The sequence below is a fragment of the Corvus hawaiiensis genome, chromosome 2 (genome assembly GCF_020740725.1).
Source record: "Corvus hawaiiensis isolate bCorHaw1 chromosome 2, bCorHaw1.pri.cur, whole genome shotgun sequence".
NCBI lineage: Eukaryota > Metazoa > Chordata > Aves > Passeriformes > Corvidae > Corvus > Corvus hawaiiensis.
Window position 1 is genome coordinate 41,453,307 of NC_063214.1, and position 21,105 is coordinate 41,474,411.

Here is a 21,105-nt window from a genome sequence, read left to right on the forward strand (position 1 = left end):
TTTTGCCTGATGTAGTAGCTCATCCCTTCTCTTTAGGCCACCAATCCTACATTTATGTGGGGCAAGTCTTGCACCCACCAACACTAACGGGTGTTTTTTGCTACCACAGCATCAAACATGGTTTGTGCAATTTGCCTACGAGGAGATCCCACCCAGAGAAATGACGGTGAAACTGTCGTCACACATGCTACACTAATGGCTGAGTCATTGTGAGGCTAAATAACCCAATTGCAACAGCAGAGATGATCATTGTGGGAAGGGTCAACATCAAAAGGGTATTTGAGGTGAAATCCTGGCTCTAATAAAGCCTGAGAGGAGCTTTGTTACTGACTTCAGGGGCAAGTTTATTGCAGGAGGGAAACCATCATACCACACCTGTGACACCTCAGAGCCTCATCTAAGATTTTATGGATTTTATTGACCTCTGTGGCTCATGTGGGTCAGAAAAAGCCTAAAACATCCTTTGAGAGCTTTGTGTCTCTGTCTTTTGAGGACAGTCAACTTTGTTGCTTGACGCTTTGTGGTCAGGGCACCTTTTAGAAAGGTGAGTTGGCACCACTGGTTCCCCTTCACTGGCCATCCCTCAAGCACAGACATTGCACTGGCCTGAGCATGGGAGTCATGGTGCGGTGGAGGGTTACCCTGAACAGGTGACATGACCCAGGGGTTAAAACAATTGTGGCATCTGGAGCCCTGTCCTGGCACCGTCCTGGCTTACTTCAGCCACAGGAAAAATCAGGAACTTTGAGGAAATAAAACGGTTATAAACCCAAACACAGAGTATGTAAAGAGGATGGAGAGTAAGGTAGGTTTCATCATCTACAGATTTTAGGGAATAAACCCATAAAGATGGTTGTTTAAATGGTTACGAGAGTAAAGTCTATGGGACTTGAGTGGAATAATGACAACAAAAAGAAATTTTGCATTTGCATACAGTTGCACCCAGGAGTGTACAGTAGCTATTGGGAATGTCAACCACAGGAGAAAATTTGGGACTCCACATCTAGTAGTTATTCTGAGTGCTGTTTTTTGGCACTTAGTGGTGATTAGAGCAGCAAACAAACTCAGGAGGCTTAGAAATTGTATCAGTGAGGATCTGTCTCCAGGCTACTGAAGAGCTGTTTGCTTGGTCATGCACAAGGTGTCTTCCCATTTCCTACTGCTCGCTGTAACACAGTGCTCATGTAATCACCTCTTGGAAAACATAACCTCTGTTAGGTTGTAGCCTTGAGAGCAAAGGTAACAAACACAGTAAAAATTATGGCAAAACACTTCTTCTGTGTGATTAAAGAAATGGGTGTAGAAATTACTCTTCACTCATGGTCCTATCCTAACTCTTGGATCTACCTGGAAATGGCAGATTATCTACATGTCTAGACTTGATTTGACGCAGAATCTACATGACACTCTTGTTTTTCTCTCTGTGGAAGAGTCGTATTACTCATCATTGCAGGGAACTGATGTCTGTAATTATGCTTACACTTATTTTAAAGAATGAGAGTTAATTCCCTGTTAATAACTCCCTGTTCCACCCAGGTGCATTGCCAGTCTTTCTTGGAGCTTTGCTACTGCTGACAGGGGTCAAGCACTAAAATGAAATCAGACACAGAAATGAAGGCAAGATTTGCATGGCTTTCTTAGTCTGAACAAGATTTTTTATGCCCTGATTTGCAAGCCTGCTTATCTCTGTATGTAACCTCGAGACTGGCCTGACTGCAAGAGATGTAGGAGGAAATTTAGAAGCTTGCAGGGGTACTGTGCCAGAGGATGGAGTATTCCGTATTACTGTAGGAAGAAAGGCTGTCTGAGCATCATGATGTTATGCACATGAAGTGCAGGCTGACAACTGAGTTGGAGGGAAATAGTTAAAATTTAGTGGAGCAGTTCTTACATCTGCACAAGATCAGAAAGATGAAAGAGGTTCAGACAGCAACATCACAAAGCCACCAGGAGGATGAAGCAGTTTGAAGTGAGCAGGAGAGTATGAAGAGGCAGGGAGAAGCTTTGTGTTCTTGTGACAAGAGAGGAATGACAGATAGGACGCATTTTGGCATTAGGTCCAGTGTGGGTATTCCTTCTGCAAAAGGACTTTAAGGGCTGTAATGTGAAGCACATCAACACTCATAAAGAGGTATGGAGCTACCAGCTACTTGGGAAGGCTGAGGTGGGCCCCCAAAATTCTCCTGGATGACGTGTGGCAACCTGGGCACCTAGAATGGGACTCACAACAACCAGAGTGCTCTGTTTTCAGGTACTGAGGGCAACCAAAAGGATGTGTGGGAAATAGATCTCTGTACACACAGAGCATCACCTAGACTGTGACTGGCTGCAGCTGATACCCATTGCTCCCATTTGAATAGTCCTCCTTTCAGAAGGCTGCCACTAAAAAGACTTCTTTTCCTGACGTCTAGATAGCTTTAAGCAGGATGCAAGCACAGATCCAGATATTATAGCATAGCTTTAAGCACTGAGAAAGTCTCCAATGCCTAAGCCAAGAGGGTTTTCTCACAGTAATTTCTTGAACTTCTATGACTAACTGGATGTTGGGATCTTGATCTATGCATTTAAAGGAGCTAGGCTCATGTGAAGCATTTAACAAAGCCTGACTAATAAGTGCATTTTTCTGGGGTACAATTATCCTTCTTCAGAAGAGGCAGTGTATCCCAGGGGTGTTATGGGAGAGTGTGCAATGTTGTCTGGACGTAAAGACACTGTCATCATGGCAAAAGCACGGTGCCACTGCACCAAAATATTTGGTGGATGGTGAAATTGGAAAAAAACTGATGAAAAATATCTCCTGAAAATAGAGAATTTCTGAAAAAATCTATTGGATATTCTTCTAGAGAAAATTTCTTACAAACCATTTTTAAAAATCAATTCATAATTCGAATTAGGGCATAGCCACATGAATACATTGCCATGAGGTAAGGAAGCACGTGCATTTAGATTGCACTCCTATTGACACCACCTCCTACTCTGTGGTAAAGACTCTGGTGGCAGCTCTTCCTCCAGGCAAGAGAAGGTATCTTCTCCTAGGTGAATGTGGTGAGACTTGCCAGGTATTGCTATGTGCACAGACAGCTACCACAGACCTGCCAATCCACTGAAAATCCAGATTTCTCGGCAACTCATTCCTTAACCCTGCTTTTGGGGTGTGTTTATCCAGTATACATTATTCTCTGAAGGAGCAGAATGAGAAGCTTCTGTCCCTTCCCCCCATCCTACCCCACTGTTTCTGCCACAGCCATATTATCGACAATGCTTTAATTTGTGCTAAAACTTGTGGCTTCTTATAGAGCACACATTTCAAATGAAAAAGTATACTTTTTGGAGACTTTTGTATCTGGATCACATCAGGGGTCTGTGTTAGTGATCACTGAGGTGCAATGACCACAGTTGGGGGGATGTTCTGGGTTATGGTGTCATAGAAATCACAGAATCATAGAAAGGTTTGGGTGGAGGGAGAAGTGGATCTTGTGGTGAAGAACTTAAAGCAAATAATACCTTTCAACTTATGTGACATCCAACACTTTGGTTGCTTGAACTTCACAAAAGAATCTAAACGAAATTTGTTAAGCAAGTGAACTGACCAGTCAAAAACCTCACAATAAATATGAAATTGCTATATTTCTGCCAGTGATACTTCAGGAAAATGTAGTTCAACTTTTGAATGAGTTTTTTAGGAAGCATGAAAGTTCCAACAATCTTCAGGGGATGAAAAAGATCATGGAGCAGTCAATTATGGTGAAATTGGTCATAAAATCCCCTACTTGCTGTGTGGCAAAGGGTTTGATTTCTGCCTTCATTGAGTTTTATAATTAGGGATGAAGATTGTATATCATATTTACCAGCTGTGACATGGAGACAATTAAAAAAATGGATTTTATCACAGATAGGACGGACATGGGTCATCAGTATGATGTTATAGTTACAAGGGCAAAACTGATTCCCAGTTATGTAAGAAATATTGACTGGGAGCATCTCTGGCCCTAGGTGGAATATTACTTGCCTATTGTGTGAGTTCTTGTGTTCAGACTTCAACACAGATAGAGAAATATTTGCCTTCAAAAGAGAGCTTTGCAAAAGATTTGTGGCGTAAAGAATGTCAGTGTGCTTGGTTTGTCCAGAAGAAGGGTAGGAGGCAATTTAGTCAATTAATTAAAACTTATGCAAGTGTCTGCATAGAAAAGAAGTTTCTGATGGTATGTGGCTCCTTTGATCTGAGACAAAACTTGGCTAGAACCAGTGGTTGGAGTGTGGAGCTGGATGATATTAGACTGCAAATGCAATTTTGGCTTCGAAGGGAGCAGGTGTTTAAAAGCTATAGTATCTTAACCACTGACCATATGGTGGGTTCTCCATCACTTGAAATTGCTATAAACATAGACTCTGGAATGTGGAAGTTATACATTTCATGCAAAACACATTTAATGCTACTCTTCCAGGGAGCTGAGTTGGTTGATTAGAATCTCTTTTATTGGCTTTTGAAAAATCTTCATTTGGTTTTATTTTCCTTCCGAACAGTCATGCTTTCAGAGGTGAGGTTTTAAACCTTCAAAAGAGGGAGAAGCTGTTAAAATTGAGCAGCTTGAGGCTTGAGTGGCTGGTCCTCAATGAAGACTTGTAGCAACTGTGCTAAAGACCGGACCTGAAAGTGGGATGGTTGTTACTGTACAGAAAGGGTAGGCCCTGCTAGTCCTGTCCTGATGTACTCCTGAGCTTTAATTCCACCAGCTGTGTGATGTGTCCCAGGGAACTATTTATCTGCACTGCAAGCACCAGTTATTTGATCAGTTCTTAAGGCAGGTTTACTGTCTCTCAAATTTTCCCTTCCCAACACTAGGTTTGCAAGAGTGTATGCAACAAGAGGAGCCAACCGGATAGGACGTGTGTACAAAAAGGCTATTTTTAGGCAATTCACAGATGACACTTACTCCCAGGAGATCCCCAAAGCAGCATGGCTGGGGTTCCTTGGGCCAGTCCTGAAGGCTGAAGAAGAGGATGTCTTTATCATCCATCTAAAAAACTTTGGCTCCCGCCCATACTCTGTGCATCCGCATGGAGTCTTCTATGACAAGGACTCTGAAGGTAAAAGCTGGTTTGCCTTTTCCTCTCTTTTCCCCTGGAGTAACTAATATCATGGCTACAAGTCTGTCCAAGTATTTATTGTTATTGACATTGACATCAGAGGACTGTGGATCACCCTCTCATAAACCCATCAGTAATTGCAGCTGATGACTAAAACGAGGAACAGCCTCATCTCAAAACTTTTTGCCACAAACTTTCGACACCTGGGATAAATCCAGTACTGAAACAGGTTAGATGGGTCTATTTGCCTGAATTATTGTTCTGAATCATAAGTCATCAAAACATCTTCCCTCCTTCCTTCTACCTCTATTTGAATAGATGGAGTTCTTGCAACTAAATGTTTTCCTCTCTTTTGGCCTGTAACAGATATGATCTAATTTTCAGAATCCTGCACCTATGCATATGTATTTTTGTTAGAGGACTGTGTGGATGTGCCTACAGTCAGTACCTTCATCAGTCTTCTGTGAAAAAATACACACTCTTAGATGACAAAATTCTAGATGACTGATAAGAGTAAAGAGACTAGGAAGAAACAGAGCCTGTTAATGCATTTTTAAAGCTTTGTCTACTAATAAAAAATGGATTTTAACTCCCAATACATTTGTGGTGAGATTGACAGAAATTCTGAGTTTTTTCATGATTTCTCAGTAATTCTGTGTTTGTGAGTGCTGTTATTATTTTATAAATACACTTTAAAATAGAATAAATGACACATTTATTTAACAAAAACAACTAAGGGATGGTAAAATCTTCCTTTTTCCTTTTTATGTATTAGGAGCACTTTACCCTGATGGAACTGGCGGTAAAAGCAAGGAGGACGACTTTGTTGTTCCTGGTGGAAATTACACATACACATGGCCAGTAAGGAAAGATTATTCCCCAACTTTGGCAGACTCAAACTGCTTGACTTGGATTTACCATTCTCACATTGACACACCAAGAGATATTGCATCTGGTTTAATTGGGCCTCTGCTGGTGTGTAAAAAAGGTACTGAGCTAGAAACACTGAGCAAGCCCCTCTGCCAAGCTTGGCATCTTAACAGTCATTTTTGCTTACAGGTATAAACATGATGGTCTAGAGTCTATCCCTACATAGCCCATAAAAAGGGGCAAGGAATAGATGGGCCATTCCAGGAGCATCCCAGGGTAGGTATTGTAGCTCTGGGACAACCCCCTTCCTGCTCCCCTTTGGCACGATAGATTTGCCTCGGCTGGTGGAGGGACTGCAGCATGCTCTGTGACCATCTCGTCGTGGCCGAGACCAAAAATTATACATTCCCAAACTGGGGAAGTTTCAGGATGAACAAAGGACTCGTTGCTCAGGAAATGAAATTAGAGCTGGCTGGGTGACTTTGGCATTAGTGTTTACATATTTGAAGGCCCAGTGTTTGTAATTTTTTCCACATACAGAGTATGTATCTATTTTTGTTTACAAGTTATATCTCACAACCATATGGGGATGTGCACTGAACAGCCTGTCCTGTGTACTTTATAGCCTGCTAATGTCCATGCTGGCGCCATCATGAACCAGCCCTCTCCTCTTTATCAGCTGAGTAATTACCACCTCTCCCCCTGGGCTCATGTTACTCTGCCACCTCTTTTCAATAACTTCCAGAATACAAAATCAGCCCTGATTTTATATACAGTACTTCTAAGTGAAGCAGGTTTTACATATGAAGAAGAGAATGACTTCAATGTGGAAAGGACAAGCCTAGTTTCCAGCTTATCTCACACGATTAAAATGTCTCGCTCATATTCTCCTCGAGAGCCTTTGAAATCTGCAGAACTGAATATGTGACACTGAGCTGATAACTATGTGACAACACATGAAGCTAGGAGATAGCATATTCCAAACAATCCTAGCCTGAAAGGCCAGGTTGTCTGCATGTTTGGCCTTGAATTCATGAAGGCAGATATCTACATGATGTTACTTCTCTAGTCCTCCAGCCAGTGCTGGTGGACACAAGACTGACAGCAAGGCTCTGAGCTCCCTCCTGTAGAAGGCAGAAGAAGCAAAGGTTTTCATGGGATCAGAGATAGACTGGACAATTGGATGAAGGCTACACCTGGCAGTGGATAATAACAGACTACTCAGTATCACCAGTCCTACAAGGTCTCAGGTTCCTCTCCAAACAGACACTAGGATAATGATATTGAACTTAGCTGGAATAGATTCTGTTCATCCTGTCTTCAGCCTTTTTAAATTTACATATCTAGTCCTAGATAACTCTCATGGATTCCTTGTCAGTCTGTGGAGAGTGAGCCACATTTAGAGGGCCACTCTGGGGTTGTGGTTCAGCATTTGCTTCAGTGCAACAGAAATGCAGGCTACCTCTCACCCCTCCTTAATTCCGTGTCAAAAAAACATGAGTCACTGGTTTCTGGATAGATCCAGCTCACGACCTGGCTCACTGTGGCAGAACACAGATGCTAACACTGACTAAGGGACCGGGTTGGGCTCAATGGGCCAAAGAAGGGGGAAATGGGTCAACAGATATTGGCAGGTACTTGTCCTCATGTCAGATCAAAAAGATACCAAAAATATCAGCTTGACTTAGATGAACTACCTTCTGGAGGCACTCATCTGTTCAAAGTCTGTTGGAGGGGGGTCAAAATGCCCTAGAAAATTAGGTGAAATTCATCCTGCCCTGCAGACTGTGGGCAAAGAACTGTATTTCCTCGAGTGCTCCAAGGTTATTGTCATTTTTAAATTCAATCCCCTCCAAGGCTTTTTTTATCACTTTCCTTTTCGTTTGCAATTTAGGAACTGCAGATGAGACCACAATAGAAGGGACTGGTGCTGCTAATGCTTTTGCCCTGATGTTTAGCATTGTAGATGAAAACTTCAGCTGGTACCTTGATGAGAATATAAATACCTTCTGCTTAGAACCAGACACAGTTGACAAAGAGGATGAAGGTTTCCGGACCAGCAACCGAATGCATGGTGAGAAGAACTTTTGAGTAAATGGTGACCTACAGCAGTGACCAGGCTCTTTTCCCTTCAGTCAGACTTTCTGTCCCCTGTGATGTCTCTCCTTTATCTGTGTCAGCAAGGAATGTGTCAGAATGTTGAAGTACTGTGTTGATAAAAACCTCTCCCTAAATACAGCATGACACACTGGTTTGCAGAAAGGAGATTTGGCTTTCATGCCCAGCTCTGACATTTGTTTAGCATTTTATCTTAGGCAACAGATATAAGCCATTTTTTTTGTCCAGTTTTGAAAAGAGCAAAAAAAGCTGCAGAGCACTTTGAGATGTGTGTACTGAAAGAATTCTCAATGGGCTTGTGGATGATGGGCTGGCTGGTACAACCACTGCTGCCCTTCAGAGATATATTGGCTAATGGTACTTTGTGTTATTTGGACATTTGGTGTAAGAAGTTAATTCCAGATATTTCTGTATATTTTGGTTGTTCTGGGGAGCCTAGGAAATAAAATACTGTGCAACATGAGTCTCATTCTCCTAGCATCCTGATACATTATCAGATGTAGAAGCTGAGGAAGACAGAGCTGACTACACTGATTTGGCTGATATAATTTTCAAATCTAAATTGCTTGAGCCTGGCATTTAATGGTATATTTATGACTTAGAATAAGAGGAAATAGATTTCAGCCTTGCTGAATATCTGCAGAACAAGTTAACTTCATTATCAGGCCTTTTTGGTGATGACTTGGCCTTTGCAACACCTTGATATTACCCAGGAAGTTTTTCACAGACACAGAGAGAGAATTTGGGGCGTTTGATCATCCAGAGCAGTAAGATGTATGTTCGAAATGCTGCTCTTCATCAAGGAGCCTGTGAGGGCCTTATTCAGTGTGAACATTCAGGTAGTTTCTTTCTGGGCCAGGAAAGGATCATCCTTAGAAATGGGATCAGAGGCACTCTTCTTTCACCTCTCATAAAGTCTCGTGCTTTTGTTTTTAGCTATTAACGGTTATATATATGGCAATCTCCCCGGCTTGGAGATGTGTGCCGACACTCCCATGTCCTGGCACTTGTTTGGCATGGGAAGCGAGATAGATATCCATGCTGCTTATTTCTACGGCCACACGTTCACTAGCAGAGACCAGAGAGCAGATGTCATCGGTCTCTTCCCAGCAACATTCATCACGGCGGAGATGACTCCGGGGAGCCCCGGCAGGTGGCTGATAACGTGCCAGGTTAATGAGCACTTACGAGGTACGCTGCTATAGATCTCCCTCATCAGCCTCTACTGTGTTTGGAAGAGAAAACTGGGAGAGGCTTCCGGGGAAAGCAGGATTTGACACTTCTTTGTGGCTTTGGAACAATTTGTGACTGTTTCACCAAATAAACATCATGAACATGAGTTTAGTCACCAGCAGAAATTGGTTGGGCCAAATCTTCAGCTAGTATGAATGACTTGGCCATGTAACTCATGTGAGGAAGACTTGCTAGACTCAGCTCTGTCCACATGCTTCCTAGGCAAACCTGAGATTTTGATGAGCAGTGAGAGGAGCTTTCATCACCAATTTTTGTTGTAGACAAGTACTTACACATTAAAAAAAGTCATGCCAGCTGAACACTTAATAGCTTTTTGCTTTATGGAAATCAGGCAAAACTTGGCAGTGTTTTCAGAAACCATTATGTAGAGGAATTTGATGGTGATTTTGTGATACTTGTGTGGTGCGAGACCCCAAAAGGATGTATCATAAACTAGGTGTCATGGCAGCAGGCAATGTATAATTATCAAAGCAGAGATGAGTTGGGAGAATTCTTACACACTTCAGTGGGATCTGCATCAGGCAAAACAGACTTGATTCTGGCAAGCAACAAATACTTTCAGCAGAAATAACCCATCCATATTTTAATGAAGTCAGGGGGAGATGATGCCATTTTGCAGATATCTGGAGGCACTCTGACCTCCAAAATCATTCTACCATCCTTATGCAGATTAAGAAATTGAGTAAATAAGTCCACTAAAGAGTGTCATTGATGTCAGTGAGTTTCACCTGTTGCATAAAGTACCACCCAGGAAGGGCGTTGGTATCTGGCCTATTGTAGGCAGAGAATATCTTTTGAAATAGAAATTTACTGTAGTAATTGTTTCCAATCCACATAGCTCCCAGAGAATTTTGAATACGCACTTGTATCCATAAGATTGCTGACTCTGCAGTTGGTCAGGGACTGTCTCCAGACTCTTTCTCCTCCCAGGTGGCATGGAGGCACTATATGATGTTCAGATCTGCCAAAAAAACCTGTCTCACTCTTCACCAATCAGTCACAAGAGAAGATATTACATTGCTGCTGAAGAAGTGCTCTGGAATTATGGACCTGACGGTTATGATAAGTTCACTGGGCAGGGTTTGAACGCCACTGGCAGGTAAGGTTTCTTGTCAACTCCTGTTGTGCTTTAATTTCAGGAGTCCGTGTGACACTGCTCCAGTGATTCACCAGGGCTAGGTCTTGCACTGTCATTAATTTTAATTGAAAGGGGCAGGGAGGAATGGATTTAAACAACTTTGTCAGGAAGCTAGATGCGTAAGTGCGATGCTTCAAGGTGCGTTCTGGAAGCACTTATCTTACTCCATTAAATCCATGGGGAAAGTGAGGCATGCCACGTTCAACACAGTTAATGACCCGTCATCGAGACTCTTCAGGCAGCTTTCACACTTACAATCACTGGAGTTCAGAGGTGCCACAGTGGCAGAACTTTCCCCCCTGTTATTACTGATGGAGAGAGACAACTTTCATTATAGTATCTCCCAGAAAAGCCAACAAGGATTAGAGACACACTCTGCACAGTTCTTGCCCTAAGGTAAGTTGATACAGATGTCTCCCTAAGTAAATCAGGGTTAAACATAAAAGTCTAATGCACAATGAATGCCCATTTGTTAACTAATTCAAACCAGTAATATCTTTCTTCGTGTGCTAGAAAAGTGTATGCAGATTAGTAACTTGGGGGGTCATTTCTCCTGTGTCGGGAGTAATAACTTTATCTGAAATGAAGGGTTCTGCTTGAACCTTCAATTATTTAACCAGTCCGATTTGCTAATTCCACAGTGAATCTGCAACATATTTCACACAAGGGACTGACAGAATAGGAGGCCAATACTGGAAAGTTCGCTATGTGGGATATACTGACGCAACGTTCAGTAAGAAGACTTGGTCAGAGGACATGAAGCACCTGGGAATACTTGGTACAGTGAATATTTTCCCCTCCTGTCATTACATCAGGTTTGAATGTAGAACCAGCTGGACTGAGAGGGGAATTTAATGCACACAGCTCTGTCTTCTTTTGGCTGGAGAGTAGTCCTTCTAATACCTTCCCTCACTCTGTTTATTAAGGCCCTGTTATAAAAGCTGAAGTGGGAGATACGGTGCTTGTTACTTTTGCCAACAAAGCCAGAAGAAGTTATAGCATCATGGCCCATGGTGTAAGCTTCAGCAAGCTGTCTGAAGGTGCTCCCTACTTAGATGGTAAGTTTTGGCTGCACTACTGCATCCAGAATACTTGAGTCCAAAAATCTGCTGCTGAGCTCTGCAGGTTTGCCCTTTTGTGAGTGCTAAGGCACAAAAGGGATCATTTGATTAGTTGTATCTACCCTTCATGACACAATCCATGGGAGTCCACAGTCTGCAAATGTGATGGTTCGTCTCCTTGGATATGTTCCAGACAAGATACCTAAAACTAGCTGAGGTCCACATTGAACAAAAGTCACAAGCACAATCAATTTCTATTCATTCTAATCTAATATTGCTCCATTGCAACCAGTGGATCTCCTCTGGACATGTTCCAGAATTATGAATCTTAGGATCTGGCATGATGGCCCTGCTGAATCTTTGGCTATAGCTATCCACGTGGTCCCAGCTGCTTCACTCCCAGTTCTCTAATCCGGGCTGGGCATTGCCCTTGCTTTACTTCAGGATAGTCGGTGTCAAAGGCAGCTTTTATCTGATTGCCCTGGAACATGAAGCACTGATAATCCTTATTAATTCTTATAAATACATAAATGCCGAAATGGAGCATATATTAAATTCTTCCTCTCGTTTTGTGCAAGAACAGGGTCCTTTCACCTAAATTTAACTATTTGATGTTAAATTTCATGTTCAATTGGTAGGCACCTTTTACAGTCAGTGACAGGAAGACCCTTTGGAGATGTGATTCTCTCTCCACCAACAACAGAAGTCTAGAGATTGGGTTAGGGTCTAAGCTTGAGATGGCCCAATTAAGGTGAGATGAATCCAATTCATAGCACCTGCAGAGATCATGCTGTGGTCTCCAAAAAAGTTTTTGCTGCATTTTCAGCACTGAAAAGTGTTGCTGTAACCCAGCCCCCTGCGGGGCTGGGGCAGCGTGATGCCAATCAATCCCAGCCCCTCCCCTGGATCGTGTTTCCTGAAGAGGCAGACTCAGAGGGTGGGTCGAGGGGCGGCTCAGAAGCCTAAGCTGCACCCCCTGGGTGGTGCCCGGGCACAAGCCATCTCCCCCTGTTTGGGAAGATTCCAGGTTACTCAGTTGTTCACTGGTTCTCTGTTATAACTCCCGCCTCTTGGTTTACCCCAGTGGTTCTTGTTAAATTGTATCCTCCCCCTGGCTTGTAACTCATTGGTTGCTTTCCCCTTTCGCCCTGGTTTTCAAACTCTCTATAAAACTGAGGACAAGCCTCGTGGAGGATCCCATCCCATCCCAACCCATCCCATCCCATCCCATCCCATCCCATCCCATCCCATCCCATCCCATCCCATCCCATCCCATCTCATTCCATCCCTTCCGAGCTTGTTCGGATTGTGAAACTTCTAACAATAAACCTGTTAGGAGCCAGACCAGAACAGCCTCTCTCTTCCTTTGTCTCCGAGCTAACGTGAGCCGATCCCATCGGCTCTTGCCGTGTTCCCTCTGCAAAGAAGCCAGCGAGCTAGCCCAGCAAATAGCTCTTTTCCTGATTCCGAAGTCGCTTCAGTGACACAGAGAAGTAACGCAGCTGGACTGTCTCTGACCTGGGGCATGTCAGAGCTCATGCCTCGAGCACAAGTACTGCATTAGGTTGGCGCCCAATGTGGGGCAAGAAATGTAGTTTTCTTGTTGCCTAAAATTGCTTTGTTTCCACTACAACACATCAAAAGAAACTCATGGGACATAATCCCTCTTTTGACAATTGTGCCGAGAGAGAATTAGGTCAACATGTAAAACTCATCATACAATAAAATCAATGCAAAAGGCTTTATTAAATTGTTGTCTCTTGTTGCTGACCTTGCAACTCAACAAATTCGCCAGGAGACAAAACATGAAAAAAACAACTGGCTTGAGTTCAGCCTTGAAGTTATCTGCACAGATCCTAATGCCACCCATGTCAGAGACAGTTCTCCAATGGAAGTGCCACTTCCCTCTGCTTGCAGAGTTGTTGGGCTTTCATTTAACACTCCCTGGTAATAGCGCCCTTCAGCACTGCATACTTCGGTGCGTAGCAAAATCAGCCCAAAACCATGTTCAGCAGCCATGTGAGCTGGCACACCTCTGGGTCTTTGGAGAGGAACCTGACTCCAGATTCATCAATAATCTTTCTGCCCCTTCTTCTCTCCTTTTAACTCTTGGATTTCCATTACATCTATCTACAAGTGTATACATGCAGGAATCCTGTAGGTATACATGAAGAGGCTGTAGGTTTACACTGAGGGTAAATAATTTTTCAGAAGTTGCGTATTGTCTGAATGCAGCTTATTCATGGCAAAATACTGTAAATAAACATACCTGCATCTGGAGATGAGTGCAGACATATGTTTTTTCCAGTTGTGCTCTCAGGAAATACCTTTGCATATTGCATTTGGCACTTGTTGGTCGCAGAAGGTTTTTGACTCCAAATCAATGTTTTTGTTATTGAGCACTGTTGCAGGATGAGTCCAGTAGTATCAGATACTGTGGAAGCCATACTCTGCTTTGTACTGCAGTTTGCAGCAAATAGCTGTGTTCAGATGTAATACTGCTATTTTCACTTGTGTCTAAGTTTCTAAGAAGATTTTCTTGGAGTATTAGAGACTGACTGTGCTGAGAAAATCTAGACAATGGATGCTTAAGTATTAAACAAAATCTAAATCCACCCTTTGCATGACAGCAGACAATGGCCCAAATCCTTTAAAAGTAGCCTCCAACAAAGAGCAATATCATCCACTCTCTGGAGATGCTGACAGAGGCTTCTGTGCATTGCTACAAAATTGAAAAGAAACAATTACCAGGGTCAGATTTGTTCTGAATTTCTAAAGAACCACAGTTCCAGCTCCACTCACTAATGTAATTGATTTGTTGGTGCTTAATGAAAAGCAGAGTCTGAGTTTGTGCCACAGATAAATTCCATGATAGGGCAGATAAGCTACATTCAAGGAAGCCATTTAAGCACCAAGATGAGCTCTGCATCCCTTGTCTGATTGAATCAAGATAATCCAATCCAAAGTTGGATGGTGTCTGAGTGGAGCAGTTGAACTTGTTCTGCGGGGAATGGGCTTGGTTGTCGCCGTGGCACGGGACTCAGGTGCGATGTCCCCATGGCATAACTGCCCAGGCTATGGGATGGTGCTGTGGTGGCAAGGGGGAGCTTCTCCACAGAAATCAGCAGCTACGCCTGACTTCCATCCAACTCTTGTAGTCAGGAAGACAAAGCCTTCCTGTAATCTTGGTGCATCTCAACTTTCTCTCTACAGGCTACCTGAAGCCAGGAGCCCACGTTAAGCCAGGTGAAACCTTCACGTACAAGTGGAGGGTGCCTGAGAATGGAGGTCCAACAGAGAGTGACCCCCCGTGCCTGACCTATCTTTACTATTCAGCCACTGATGCTGTCAAGGACACCAACTCTGGCCTCGTGGGACCTTTGCTGGTCTGCCGGAAGAACACTCTGAATCACGACGGGACACAGGTGCCCAGCGTGAATATCTGCTTGTCCCTAACAGCAGGGTGGTGCACTGGGGGTTCCCATATGGGCAATTTGCCCAGTTTCCCGGCTCAGTTTACAGAGATTAAACAAATGTCACTCCTCGGGGTAAAAGCTAAGCTAAAGGTGTGGTTAATAAGACAAAATCATAATTTCCTAATATTCTGGCTCTTCCCTAGCTTTTCTTTCTTTTCCATGAAATGAATACCTCTTTTCACACCAGGTAATGGACACTTTATTTATCCTTCTGGCTGATGAAAAAGGTGCCAATCCTTGTCTCCATGTAGACTTAGTAAGAAGGTGGCTTCAGGGAAAAGAAGGCTTTGTTAAAAAAACTTATTAATTTTTATTGAATAGACTTTTTTTTATGTCTTGTCCTCCTTCTTGTCTACAGAAAGGAATAGACAGAGAATTTTACCTCCTTTTTTCAATCTTTGATGAGAATGACAGCTGGTATCTGAACAAGAATATTGAAGCATTCACTGGAGACCCCTCAAAAGTAGATGAAAATGATGCTGATTTCATGGAATCCAACAAAATGCATGGTATGAAATACCTAATATCTCTTAATGATACCTTTTCTTCAATCATATTAGGAAGATGGGTTGGCAGGTTTTATCATCATTCACAGCTCACTGCACTGCACGGGAGAGTGAGCTGGAAAGCTGTCAGTCAGATTATAGTCAGCTCCTGATGCCCTCAGAAAGCATGTTGAAGCCCCAGTCACAATAGCAACAAATGCATCCACCTACCAACTACACCTGGAGAAAGGGAACAGAGCATTGGTTTGAGATACAACAGTTCTGTAAAAAGGCACAATGCCAGAGATAGGCATCAGCTGCAGAAGAAGCCAATGTTCACTAGTGTTTTAAATTTCACTGCTGGTCTTGGCACTGACTTAGGCAGTAAAGTCCATCTGCTCTGCTCTGCTCTACCATTTGGGCAGTGGCCACCTCTGGAAGAGAAGAGGCAAAAACTAGGGGAATGGCCAAAAAGATTTTAAAACATCATTTCTGGATGCAAGTATCTGACTTCAGCATGGATCTCCTCAAAGGTATCCCTGGGATGACAGACTTGAGCAAATCACATAACCTTATCTTTGCTTTAGATACATATTTTTAGAGAACCCTGGGGTTTCTGGACCCATCTATTTTATTCTTCCACTATGAGATGGATCTCGTACTGAAATTTTGTGCTTTAATAGCATCTCTCATACATTGAACACAGAGAACATTTGAGGATTAGGGAGTTTAGTCTCCTAGTGCCCTTGTAAAAGAAAGATATACATTTAGGAAGTAAAGGTGGAAATCAAAGATCGAAATCACATAAAAAGGCTCCATCAGAACTGAATTTGTATCTCAGACTTTTTATGGCCCTCTCCATAGCCTTAATCACCTAGTTATACATTTTCCAGGCTGAAAGGAGGTACCTAATTTGTACACTTGGCTGGTGTTTGGGAGGCACACCGAAAAGCTCAGAGGAGGAGTGCTACATCACTGCAAAGGGCTGTTACAAGATTTTACAGGCTAAAACCCAAGAGGTAGAAGTTCTGAGTTTATAGGAATATGTCTAGGTTTTGAAAGACAGGTGTCTGCAAAGGAAGGCAGAGGCCCCCCTTGAAGTGGCAGATATAACCCCTTTTCCCTCCAAGTTATTATATTTTGAAATCAAGAGCCTTTAGGCGAAGATGTGGGAAATAGGAATAACAGTTCTTTACTATATATATATATGTATATAACCAGTCAAACAAAACAACAACAACTCTGGCAGTAACAGCAAACAATCACAAACCCAGTGCCAGCCTTCTCGGCTGTCAGGCCCTTTCCCCTCGGGTGCAGTTCCGCTCGCAGCCGGCAGGGGCGCTGGCGGCTCCCGGTGAGCAGGGCAGGTGCGATGGTTCCCCCGCGGCTGCAGGGGGCGCTCCGGGGCGAGCTCGGGAAACCCGCGGCTCTGGTGCCCTGGGATCCCGGGAAGGATGGAACAAAGGCTTCACAAACCGCTGGGCAGCCGATCCCGGGCTCTCAGGAACAGCAGGCTGAAACGGCAGGGACGAACGGCAAATCCCAGGTGGCAGACGAGATGTATCCAGATGGGAGAACCCCACGGAGGCCCAGGCAGGCAGGGCGAGCAGGGCTACAGCGTAGCGAAAACTCGAAGCAGCAGCGGAGCAGGGCAGCCACAGCTCGGTCTCCAGCAGGGCAGGGAAAGCGGCTTTTGGGGTCCCGGCATTGTTTCCAGCAGGAAGAAAGAACGGCCAAAAAGAAAGAAGCAGCAGCTCCTTTCTCTGCAGCTTCTCTCTCCGGACGCTCAGAGCGAACTGTCCCCACACCCAGGTGTAGACAAAAGAGTAGCCAGGCCCGCCCCACTCCCCTTTTTGTCTTTCTTAAGTACAGCTATTTGTCCCCTAGCAACATGCATATGGGAGAAAATTCCTTTAACAGGAAAACCTAAGACTAAACTAAAACCCCAACAGAATAGCATTTAGATGTTAATTTGGTGTGCTCCAATGCTACCCTTGCTTCACAAAATGCCCCTTTAGTGACTTGCTGAGTTGTGAGTCTCTGGCCAGGAAGGCGATAGGAGGCTGTCTAATGGGTTTCTGTGGACCTGCTGCTAACCAAGATTTTTCCTTCTCCTCCAGCTGTCAATGGCTACTTGTATGGCAATCTGCCAGGCCTGACCATGTGCAAGAATGACAGGGTCTCCTGGCACCTCATTGGGCTGGGCAGTCACTACGACATGCACGGGGTCCATTTTCAAGGAAACACCATTGACTTGAGAGGGACGACGAGGGACGGGCTGGCCTTGTTTCCTCATTTATCAGGGACAGCACTAATGCAGCCAGACCGTGTGGGTATGTTCATGAACTGATCTTGGTTGTGTGGCACTTGCAGATACCAGTCAGTCAAAATGACAGTCAGTGAGATACTCTGCTCTGCACAAGGAGCATGCTTCCTGAAAGCATGGAGACTGTGGGGACCTGGCATAGCTGAGAATTCAGGCTGGGTTACTTTTCTGGGAAGGTGTATAAATCAAATATGCATGTGCACCAAAGACCAGAGGCTCTAATGACCTTGGGACATGCAGAGCAGCAAGCAGAGAGATAGTTTACAGGATGCTCACAGAATTTCTGGAATTCTCCAGACAGACTTTTTTAGAAAAGCAAATCCACTGCCAGGTGGATAGTCAGCATCATTTAAGGTATTTTAGGACTTCAACAAAAGCTTTTCAATAATAGTCAGCCTTTAGGAGTTTCTTCAGAAGCTTATACATTAAAGGTACTTTTAAATCTCATGGGTAATTCAGTGATTCATACTTCAAACTAGGAGAGTATGAGTTGTTTGCTGGAGACACCAAATAAGCTTCATAATACAGAGTACAACATTACTTTGCTTTACACTGGTGCAACTCTGTTTAGATCAACAGAATCATCAGGGTTGTATAGGGCTGTGCCAAGGGCCATTCTTGGCCAGAGCACCTGATAGAAATGTAGATTTGAGTTGTGTATGTGCCAGGTTAGACCTCTGTTGCAGGTGCCTGTAAGACAACCGAAAATTTTCTTGCGCAAATCCAAAACATTTCCACCATCTGTCATGAAACTGCACTGTAGAACTCACACAAAACAACTATTCTAAGGAATTATTAATTTTTGGCTAAGCTTCTACTGGCAATAAGGGAAATTGAATGAATTACCAGATCTTTGCAATCACTAATGCATGTGATTTTTTAAAATTACATGTTATTTTATCATTTTCATCACTTTTTCCCCTGAAGCACAGGAAATGGATTGAGATCTAGTCTGGACAGAGCTATGCTTCTAATTTTGGTTCTATCACATGCAAAGCAGCTGTGAAAGTGCTTTCCTCCTTCACAGAGTGCTAGCAGGTGGAGCTGTACAGGACAACATCATGGTCAACTTCTGCTTGAGTAAATGGGAAGGAGAGAAGGAGAGTATAAATACTAAAATCTGCCCATGAACATGCCAAGATATGCTCCCACAATCACTACTGTCTTTGACCACCAGAGCTACCAAAGGAAAAAAAAGGCCCATGGTGGCTTGGCCTTTTGTGAAGGGAATGCAAAGGGTCAGAAAGCTGCAGTTTATCTCAACTGTGCATATAAACAAATGGTTATAAGCAGGTATTCCTGTGCAGTGGGTCTGTATCACTATTGCAAAGAGGCCTCCATTAGCCTGATTACAACGGACAAACTGCAGGGGCTGAGTGGAGAATCTCTTGCACTGAAGGCTGGTACAGTGGCTCTGTGCTCAGGGACAAGGAACCAGCAGCTCTGAAACACAACCCTTGTTTTTCCATGCCTTTATTGAGCTTTGCAATGAATGCTTCCTCCTACATTGTCTTGTGTTCCTCATGGGCATGTCTGCAGCATTGGCTTGCTGGCAGTGAAGGCTCACTGGCAAGCTTGTTCCTGCTGCCAGACATCTAAGTGCTCTTCTGAGTTTCCTTGGCAAAGCTAATCTAACTCAAATAGTTAGAAGTAATTTATAGTGATTTTTGAGCAAAGATGGCTAGTGTTTCCTGTGGAGCAAAACAAGGTCAGGTCCTGCTGGGTCCTGCACTTGGTTCACAGTAATCCCATGCAATGCCAAGGGTTGGCGGCAGAGTGTCTGGAAAACTTCTCAGCCGAAAAGGCCCTGGGGGTGCTGGTGATAGCAGCTGAATATGCACCAGGGTGTGCCCAGGGGGCCAAGAAGGCCAATGGCATCCTGGCCTGGATCAGCAATTGTGTGGCCAGCAGGACCAGGGCAGTGATTGTCCCCCTGTACTCAGCACTGGTGAGGCCACACCTCGAATTCTGTGCCCAGTTTTGGGCGCCTTGCTACAAGAAGGACATTGAGGGGCTGGAGTGTGTCCAGAGAAAGGCAATGGAGCTGGGGAAGGGTCTGGAGCACATGTCTGGTGAGGAGTGGCTGAGGGAGTATTAAGCCTGGAGAAAAGGAGGCTCAGAGAGGATCTTCTCACTCTCTATAACTACCTGGGTGTTGATCTTCTCTCCCAAGTAGTAACAAGTGACAGGAAAAGAGGGAATAACCTCAGGTTGCATTGGTGAGTTTTAGTTCATTGGAGCAGGCTGCCCAGGAAGTGGTGGAGTCACCATCCCTGGAGGTATTTAAAAGATTGTGGATATGGCATTTAGGGACACGGTTTAGTGGTGGACTTGGCAGTGCTGGGTTAAGGGCTGGCTTGATAATCTTGGAGGTCTTTTCCAGCCTAGTATAGTCTATCATTCTCTGTAAACATCCCCTTGCTTGACTTTCCATACAGCATCATAGATTAGGTTTGTCTGAGGACAGATCAGAGATGTACACAGGACCTAATTTGTCTACGTGCTTTTCAGGTTTTTTAATTGCTTAAATCTCATGTGTTTTTCTTTCCAGGCATGTTCAAAGTGGTTTGCAGGACTTTCGATCACTTTGTTGGTGGGATGAAACATCTCTACGAGGTCAGCAGCTGCCGCAACACCACCCAAGCCAAGCAGCAGCGTGGAGCCATGAGGCTCTACTACATTGCTGCAGAGGAAGTTGAGTGGGACTATGCCTCAAATAAGAGCTCGGCACCAAAGATTTACAACATCAGCAGCAATGAGGAAAGGTACCCAAACCAAAAAACAGTTGTGGGCACAGGGCACACTTACAGTGGAGGGGAAACTTTGAAGCACCTTTTCATGACACCAGCCTTCTATTTTTTAGGAGGAACTCTTCGCCAAACATAATACAAGAAAATGTATTTATAAAGTCACAGCCTCTCAGACTAGACTAGTTCACATGCACCAGTTTCAAATGCTTTCATTTCAGAGTGTCTTGCAATGCTGTTGAATTCAAGAAGGCTTCCAAGTTTGTGGTCCAGCCCTGGCTCAACCTTACAATGATGCCCCGTTGACCCCCTTCTCTTCCGTACTCTCCCCAGCCTTGCCATTCCAGTGCTCTGGTTTTCATAGAGGAGAAACCTAGGTACCTGTTCCAGATGTGAGGTCCTCTAGGCAATACAGATGCGTGAAGGGCATGCTGAGCCTGCTTTTCTGCAGCATGGTAGTCCCTGGATCCCCTGAAAAGATCAGAACATAAGTAACCCTGCAAGTGAATCACTGTACTGCGTTAAGGAATAAAAAACTTGTG

At 43.9% G+C, this 21,105-nt stretch overlaps 1 protein-coding gene across 4 annotated transcripts in view; it reads left to right on the forward strand.

The window, feature by feature from the left end:
• Positions 1-21,105, forward strand: part of HEPHL1 (hephaestin like 1) — a 36,060-nt gene that overhangs the window by 3,818 nt on the left and 11,137 nt on the right. For 2 of the 4 annotated variants that reach the window (XM_048294559.1, XM_048294561.1), the window contains exons 2-12: positions 4,844-5,088; positions 5,864-6,076; positions 7,853-8,032; positions 9,013-9,267; positions 10,261-10,429; positions 11,110-11,246; positions 11,395-11,526; positions 14,743-14,954; positions 15,364-15,514; positions 17,611-17,823; positions 20,368-20,581. In XM_048294559.1, coding sequence (XP_048150516.1) covers positions 4,844-5,088; positions 5,864-6,076; positions 7,853-8,032; positions 9,013-9,267; positions 10,261-10,429; positions 11,110-11,246; positions 11,395-11,526; positions 14,743-14,954; positions 15,364-15,514; positions 17,611-17,823; positions 20,368-20,581 — 2,121 coding nt within the window. Of the gene's footprint in view, positions 1-4,843; positions 5,089-5,863; positions 6,077-6,147; positions 6,235-7,852; positions 8,033-9,012; positions 9,268-10,260; positions 10,430-11,109; positions 11,247-11,394; positions 11,527-14,742; positions 14,955-15,363; positions 15,515-17,610; positions 17,824-20,367; positions 20,582-21,105 lie in introns of those variants that run through there. The other 2 variants (XM_048294563.1, XM_048294562.1) reach the window with 2 other exon arrangements.